The sequence below is a fragment of the Kryptolebias marmoratus genome, linkage group LG13, assembly GCF_001649575.2.
Source record: "Kryptolebias marmoratus isolate JLee-2015 linkage group LG13, ASM164957v2, whole genome shotgun sequence".
In the NCBI taxonomy this organism is placed as follows: domain Eukaryota; kingdom Metazoa; phylum Chordata; class Actinopteri; order Cyprinodontiformes; family Rivulidae; genus Kryptolebias; species Kryptolebias marmoratus.
This window is the reverse complement of record NC_051442.1, coordinates 26,663,418-26,672,357: the sequence shown is the minus strand read 5'-3', so window position 1 is coordinate 26,672,357 and position 8,940 is coordinate 26,663,418. Positions and strand designations below refer to the sequence as shown.

Below are 8,940 nucleotides of genomic sequence, written 5' to 3'. Positions count from 1 at the left end.
GATATCGGCCTATCACAGATACATATGTATATTTTATTCTGTTCTTCATTTATATACCATATATATATGATTATATATGTTTGTGCTTGCGTCTGTGTGTGTTGAGAACTGTAAGAACAAATAATCCTTCATTAGCACCCTCAATAAAATGCTTAGCACCCCCTTAGCACCTGCAGAAAAAAATCTCTGGAGCCGCCACTGCTGGTGCATATCCCTAGAAGTCATTGTGTGAAAGGCGGAGTACACCCTGGACAGGTCAATGTAACATCTAGTTAGTGAGAAATCTATTTGCCCTGATTTTAGCTAATATAGCCATGCATTTCATAAAGGACATTTTGCATAATACACAGTGACTTAAAGGCACAAAATATCACCCACTGCCTTTCATGGCAAAGTTTTAGACTAAAGGCTCCAGCATATTCCAAAAGAAATCACAACGTCAAAGTCATGTGGTTGCGAGATGTTTGTTTTTGCACACATAGTCCACAAGACACTCGGATCAGAACTCCTGGGAAGCTCCTCCCTCAATCACACAGTAATTCATGCAAACCCCTGTGTGAAAAGGTTTGGCCTGGGCCTTGTGTCACGGGTGGACAAAGCTGCTTTGCAAACAAAATTGACTTAATTTTTGTCACGCAACCACATGATTGGGAGCTGACTTTGTGACTTCTCATGGAGTATGTAAAGGCTTTAAGAGGGTCCAGAGCAGTTCACTCCAGTGCTCCAAGGTGGGTCAGGACCAGCCTCTCCAAATTATCTATGGTGCGTGACCTTAGGGCAACCACTCTGAAGTTCTTAAGGTCAGATGGGGTGGCTTTTCTTCAGAACCAACACTAGGCAGGATGTTTTCTGGTACCTTTTCCTGCAGCGCACTCAAGTTGAATATGGACAGTTGGGAAGCACAAGACTTAAGGACCAAGGGTTGATGTGATAGAGGTCTGCAGTCTTGTCCAGGTGTATTTTCTCCAGTGTTCTCCTAATCTGGCCTGTTCATACCATCAGATGGGGGTTTGTGGGCACTGAAATGGAGGTTGGGCTTGAAGGGTTGTGGTTTGAAGAGTTGGTGTTGAGGTTGATGGTAGATGGCTCAGCAAGAGGATCCAGTGCTGAACCTGTTGAAAATCAAGTTCAGGGCATTGGCTTTTTCCAGGCTGTCCCCCTGCTGCTGACTGTTGTTACAGTTAAAGCTAGTAATCTTCATCCACCCCTCACACTTTTTTGATGTTGTTTTGCAGGATTTTTCCTTACAGCTTTTGTTTGTAGGCCTCTTTGCACCTCCTCAGTCTCACCTTTAGTTGTCATTGTATCCTTGTCAAATTGTCTTTGTCACAAGATCTGAAGGCCCATTCCTTCTAATTCAACAGGACCTTCAGGTCACTGGATGCAGCAAACAATCTGGGTTGGGATGGTAGTGTCATCACAGAAGTTAATGTAATCAGTTATGCAGTCAGTAAACACATTGATGTCATCCCCATATGGCAGGCAGAGTGGATCCCAGGCCATGTTTACACAACATCATTTTTTAGTGAAACTAAAATATTTCTTGCTTTTCTGCTGTTTGTCTACACAACAATGGCAATTGTTTTTTCTGACACTGAAACTTTTTGAATTCAAATCTCAGAGTGGAAGTTTCTGGAAACACTGGCATTGGTGTGAAATAGCGTATGCGCATATGAATGTCTGCAATCAGTAGTTTTCTGCACTTGTGTGAGTACATCAACAACAGTAACAATGGCATCTAGCAAGGAACTGTTTGTGATGCTCCCCATTTTCAGTTTAGCAAAGCTTCTGGCACAGAGTGTACATGTGTTGCACCATCTCTTGGGACAGTGGAGATGCACTTCTCATATTGTCACCTTCCTAAAATAATTGCCTAAGTCATTTTTTTTCAAAAATTATTTTTTTGCCTAAATCATCTCAACAATCAACAAATGGTTCAGTTTTTTTGTGTTTCCTGAAAAATTGCAAAAAATGACTTAGGCAATTATTTTAAGAAGGTGACGATATGCTACATATACTGCTACATTGTTTGGCCTGAAGCTTAGCCTCAAAAGAGTGGATGACATGGCAAGACTCATCAGCTGAAGGCGGGATGTAAACCACAACAAAAAAATAGAACGCCCATGGCAAATGATATGGACACATACTAACAGCTAAAATTTCAATATCTGGCAATCACACGCTCCTTACAGTAACGTACCCAGAATTGCACCACTGTTCATTCAGCATCAAAGCAATTTTTCCACCTTTCCTCTTACCTATCAGTGCAGCATCTCTGTCAGCTCAAACTGAAGGCTTGAATCTTCTTCTCCTTGTTTTAACGTTTACTTGTTTTCTGCTGCAAAAAAGGTAGAGAATTGCTGTCTCAGGATGGTACTTTCAAGGGGGCAACGTGAAAAAAGCTTTATTATTAAAACTGTTGTGGATCTGTCTCAAATACTATCACATCCAATGTTAGTCAATCTTTCTAAGACTGACTATGTTACAGCCATTTTTGTGTTCTACAAGCCAAGTTAGCTGTGACGGCCATCCTAAATCAAGTGACTCCAAAAGTTATTTAATTGTAGATGTACATACTTTAATTACTTTCTGAACATTTCATTAAAATCTGTTGTGTGATTCATGAGATATTTTGCTAACAGACAAACAAACTTACAACCACGCACAATGCCAGAGGGACTCTCCGGTTGTTAGCTCATTATGTATACAGGTGGTGAGATTTAATATTATGTCTGTATATTGGAATCAAACTAATTACTTTAGTGAAACAGTCATAAAAGGCCTGTCACAGTTATTCAGACCAGATGTTGTGCTTTTATCACCATGTTGATGGCAGATTTTCATACTTGAGAAAAGCTCAGGCAAGCTGTTACTCTGTGTGATTACAAGGCTGTAAATGAACCACTTACAGATTCCCCTGTGTCATTTACACATGGAGAAGAATCATTTAATAAGGTTCATGGCACATGATTTTAGTTCATCTGCATTCTTATCACCTGAAAGCCAGAATGTTTTTGCCCATGTTTGTATGTGTGCATGTGTGTTCGTTTATATGTAGGTTTAGCAATATATCTCAGGAACCACTGGACGGATTTTAATAAAATTTACAGAAGTAATCACTAGATGTACTTCTAGACTTGATTAACTTCTAGAGTCAATCTAATTCAAGATATCCTCCACAGCATTTTTGAATTACACAAAAATGGCTATAACTTAGTCAGTTTTACAGATATTACGCTAAATATTGGTGTGGTAGTACCTGAGCATTATACTCAACATATACTATGAGAGCTTTACATTGTGGATTAGCCCTATATGTCTGTTAGAAAACTATTTTATAAACCACTGGACATATTTTAGTGAAACTCTCAGAAAGTAATAATTGGGTATATATCTACAACTCATTGACTTTTCAAGTCAAATCATTTCGAGATAGCTGTCAGAGCTAATAGAACTTTTCAAACTCAAAAATGGCTCTAACTTTGCTATATTTACAGATATTAAGGTAGCGGCTGAGAGTCATCACTAACTCTAACAGATTGGACAAGAAGCTGAGTGTTAACCCCCACCCGAACAAATAGTGAAGGCATGTAGAGGTGTCAGATTGGTCACTCCTGAACCAAGGCTCCTCTGCCTGTAGCTGAAACCACAGTCGTGTAGTTGTCGACAACCACGGCTGTTCTTCTTTCAACACCTCAGGGTCTCAGAGTACAGCATGTGTGAAGTGAGTCCCACTCCAAATGTGCAGAAACACGTGTTTGTTTGTCGTAACAGGTTGAAGGACCAGTGGGTGGAAGTGGCTGCTGACTCCAGAACACTCATTAAGAATTTATGAAGCGCTAAAATGTTTGGTCTCCAGGGAGGGGGGATTGGCAGCTGTCGCACAGGCAGGGGGGCTGGCAGACTGGTGACAGCAGAAGGGATCCCACATTAGCAGAAGTCTACAGTAAAGATGGCTAAAATGGTTACAATAGGTGACTGACATTGGTTATGATCTGTGTTTGTGTATCGCCACACGTATGTTTGTTTGCCCTTACCATTAGCAAAATATTTCATGAACCTTAGAAAATACAAAAATGGCTTTAAGTCAGCTGTTTTCATAGAAATTGAGTTAAATTTAGATTTACATCTTCTACAACATCTAACATTACTATCCTCAGCAGCAATACACCAGCCTCCAGCTGCCTGGTTTATTGACAGAATGACTTTTTGATGTTTTTGTGTGTGTGTGTGTGAATGCTGACTCAGTATTTACTGGTTTCATTTGTTTTTATTATTATTTTTATTTCCTTGAAGAATGTTTTACGTTTCCTGAAAATTTCATAACAATCTGTTTTTTTTTTTTTGAGTAATCTTGTGCACAGACAGACAGACAAACAAACAGACATTACCGAAAAATAACATTTTTGGCAGAGGTACAAATTCCCCTCATTCAGGAAATGGGTGCTATGACTTCTGTTTTTTTTTTTTTTTTACTTTTATACTTTTCAAAATATTTAACTATTTACAAATCCTGTTATAGATTCTCAAGTCAGGACATGGTAAATTCAATAAATAAACTACTGGGTTATTTTTCAATTAGTTTAAAAATTATTAATTATTTATTAATAATTATATATTCAGTTATTTTAAAAAATAACCGGATTTCTATTCTGGAGTTGAAGTATTTTCATTTCTCATCTGGGGAGCTTTCACAATTCAAAACCAGAGAATGTGGCATTCCAAGCTTTAAACTGTAGATTATATGTTGAGCAGATTAATTTCACTCCCTTCCACCTGATTGTCATTAGTGTCTTTGTTTGTCTGGTGAACAGAGAGATGAGAAGGTGTGAATTAGAGTAAAGCTGACTGAGTATCAGGCTATATGCTCCATTGTACAAGTTTTAGAAAGCTGAAATCTGAGACCTTTTTCTCTGGTGAAAATAGTTATTTTTTGTTAGATGTAAATTCATACCCTTCTCAAATCAACTATCGTCTATCTCCAAAATACAATACATTTTGGCTCTTAAAGGACCATTTTTTTGTCCTGGTGCACAAGCTTCTGTAGTACTGTAGCTAAGATAGTACTGCTTAGCTTTTAAACAATAGTGGTCACATCACCTTTAAAAATCACACAAAGGCGGTGTTGTTGGATATACATGCACCTGTCAATGTAATATTAATTAGACTCATTAAAATATTTTTTTAGGACAAACAATAATGCTTAAAGTTTTTTACTCATGTCAAGAATTCAAACTAAATATCTGTAATATTGACTTAGTTATAGAAATTTTTGTGTTTGCTTAGTTTGGTTGCGTGTGTTGACCATACTTTCTGAAAGTTTTGTTAAATTCATATTGTAGTTCATGAGATGTTTTCCTAACAAATAGACAGAGTTAAGTTCTATAGTTGGTGACAAAGTTTTAAACACAAATCGTATTATGTGATCAGTTACTGCTCAGAGTATAAGCTGGGGATCAGTCTCAACTACTACCACTTTAAATTTTTGGTTAACGTCTATAAAATTGACTGAGTTATAGTCATGTTTGTGTTTAATAGGATTGCTTTGCTGTAGCAGCCATCTTGAATTGGGTTAACTCTAAAATTTAATCAGCTGTAGATGTCAACTCAGTGATTACTTTTGGAAAATTTGATTAGAGTCTGCTTAGTCATTTGTGAGACATTTTGCGAACAGTACACTCCAACAACTCAGATGCAGACACAAGCAAATACTTTATCCCTATTGCTTTTGGCAGTGAGAGATAATCAGAATTGCTCAGATACACAACTATTGTACAGAGAGTGATAATTATGGCTGACAGTATGACCTCAATTAACCCCTGATGTGTTAAACAAATCTTTAAGTAAAATCTAATTGTAGCACCCATTCCAAATAGCTATATTTTTAACTAAGGAATTAAATGGGGTTTGGTAGTACTATCAACGAGGCCCTGAGTTCAGGAACTTCTAATGAACTGGATTACTTGGTAAACAGGGAAAACAATTTGAATTTTATTATCTTACAGGGTTTATACCTGGTACAAACTACGTATATACCAATCACATACCTGGTATGTAACAGTTTTTTTAACTGAAAGCAAAAACCAACATAATTTTGTGATTTTGTTTTTCTCCCTGCAGTTTTCTGTGAAGATCTACGTTCCAGCTTATATTTTGTCAATGCATCTGTGCAAGAGGTAGTGTTTGCCAGCACCACAGGGACATCAGTGCCCTGTCCCGCTGCAGGCGTGCCCCCTATCTCACTGCGCTGGTACCTGGCCACCGGCGAGGAGATCTATGATGTGCCAGGTATTCGCCATGTGCACCCCAATGGCACCCTTCAGATCTTCCACATCCCCCCTTCCAGCTTCAGCAAACTCATCCATGACAACACTTACTATTGCACAGCGGAGAACCCCTCAGGGAGAATCAGGAGCCAAGATGTCCACATCAAGGCTGGTCAGTTTTTTTTCTGCTCTTGACCGTCTTCAAAGTGCTCAGTTTTAGCAGTTTTCCTTTCTAAACACTGCACACCTTTCTGTCTTCTCCTCTTAGTCTTACGAGAGCCGTACACTGTCCGGGTGGAGGACCAAAAAGCCATGAGAGGCAATGTGGCGGTCTTCAAGTGCATTATCCCTGCCTCAGTGGAGGCCTACATCACTGTTGTGTCCTGGGAGAAAGACACAATGTCAATCAATGCTGAAAGTAAGACATGTCATCTTTATTTCCACAGTAACCAATGCACTGTATTTGAATATGTGGATGTTTAAGAAAACTTGTGTTGTAGGTCTAATGATCAATGAAGTTTGTGTTGGCTCTTTGTTTTATCATATACCACTCCTACAGTTATTTCAGGAATCATGGAACTCTCACACAGTGGCTTATATAACAAACAAATGTGTAATGACTGCCAGGTCTGGTTTGATCAGATTTTTACAACACCAATTCCAAGAAAAGTTGGAACAATGTGTAGAATTTAAATGAAAACAAAATGTAATGATTTGTGAATCTCATAAACTGTTATTTTATTGACAGTAGAACATATCAGATGTTTCAGTAAAATTGTACTATTTAAAAAAGAGGTAATTCTGAATTTTATAGCAGCAACACATCTTAAAAATGTTGAAACAGGGCCATGTTTCTCAATCTGAAGCATCCCCTCTTCTTTTTGCAACAGCCTGTAAACATCCAGGAACTGAGAAGAGCAGCTGCTGGAGGTTTTAGAGGGGAATTCTGATATAAGCTTCTAGCTGTTCATCAGTCCTGCATCAAATGTTTTCAGTTGGTGAGAGGTCAGGACTACAGACAGGCCAGTTCAACACCTGGACTTTTCAGCTATGAAGCAATGGTGTTGTACTGGATGCAGTTTGTAGTTTAGCATTGTCTTGCTGAAATATACAAAGCCTTCCCTGAAACAGACATTTAGATGGGAGCATGTAATGTTCTAAAACCTGTATATACTTTTTTGCAATAATGATGCCTTTCCATATGTGTAAATGCCCAGAGGCAGTAATGACCCTTCATATCATCAGAGAGGTATGTCTATGAAGTGTGCGCTGATAACAGCCCATATGGTCCCTCTTTTTATTGCTATGCAGGACGTAGCATCTGTGGTTTCCAAAGAAAGTTTGAAATTTTGATTTGTCTGACCACAGAACAATCGAGAGATTTCAAGAATCTGAATAAATCTCTGAGCTCAGGAACACTTCCACAAATCATTGTCTGTAAACACAGTTCACCGTGCCATCTACAAATGCAGGTTAAAGCTCCATCATGTAAAGAAGAAGCTATATGTGAACCCCATCCAGAAACACTTCTGTCTTCTCAGAGCCAAAGCTTATTTAAAATGGACTGAGGCAAAGTGGAAAAATACTTTATAAATTGTGGATGTTGGGATTATTATTATTATTATTAGTGTTAACTTGTTTCACCATTTTTAGACACAAGCTTTCACAGACTGATGAACCCCTGCCCATCTTTACTTCTGAGAGATTCAGCCTCTCTAAAATGTTTTTATATCCAGTGCTCCTACTGACCTTTTGTAAATTAACCTAATTAATTGCAAAATACTTCTCCAGGTATTTTTACCTACTTTTACAGCATTTTGCCCCTGCCCAACTTTTTTGAGAGGGGTTGCTGCTAAAAAATTCAAAATTATCAGTTTTTTCTTTTTTTCTAAAATAGTGGTCCAATCCTTTAGTTTAAACATTTGATATGTTTACTATGTTTTAATGTGAACAAAATATGGGTTTGTGAGTTTTGAAAATAATTGAGTTCTGTTTTTAGTGACATTTTACACAATGTCCAAACTTTTTCATATTTGCAGTTGTATGTTGATTGCTGTTGCCATTATACTGGAGGTGAAGGAATGGTGTTAGAAAAAAGACATCAGGCAGTCTTCAGCATACATACAGGGTGTTTTGTTTTTGATTTTTGAAAAACACTCTTGGATTAACTCTGCTGTTGTTGATTATGTTCGCATTGTGTTATCGTGGCAGTTACAAGAGGTGTTTCTCTTGAGTTGAAAAGAGATGTTCAGTCTGGGACCTACAGTTGGACTTGGTAATGGTGAGGTCCTGTTTGCTCTCTTCTGCAGGATCTTCCGCAGGAGCACAGGCTGCCAGTCATGTCACTTAGTCTCACTGTATTGACCCATTTGTCTGGCTGATAGGATGCACTGCAGCACTCTGATCATTCAAATCACTTAAATGGAACGCTCTTCTGCGTGATTGTTTCTCAGCCCTGGGGGGAAATTCACTTTATGTGGGACATTTAGCAAACTCAATAGACTTGTCCTAATGTCATTTTGCTTTTGGAAGGGGGGCAAGTACTGGCCAGTGGCTGCTTTTGTTTTGTTGACGTTTCACATTTGTCCGCAGAGGCAGAATCAGCCATGCTGAAATCTATATCAATCTCTTAATTGCTCATAAATGGATTTTTCTGCTAGCATGTTTTTAGACA

General features: G+C 38.3%; 1 protein-coding gene across 3 annotated transcripts in view; it reads left to right on the top strand.

Annotated features, from left to right (window-relative positions):
* The window catches only part of dscama (Down syndrome cell adhesion molecule a), a 189,155-nt gene that overhangs the window by 39,655 nt on the left and 140,560 nt on the right, over nucleotides 1–8,940 (top strand). For all 3 annotated transcript variants that reach the window (XM_017436414.3, XM_017436415.3, XM_037979091.1), the window contains exons 2-3: nucleotides 6,121–6,438; nucleotides 6,535–6,684. In XM_017436414.3, the coding sequence (XP_017291903.1) occupies nucleotides 6,121–6,438; nucleotides 6,535–6,684 (468 nt within the window). The remainder of the gene's footprint in view (nucleotides 1–6,120; nucleotides 6,439–6,534; nucleotides 6,685–8,940) is intronic.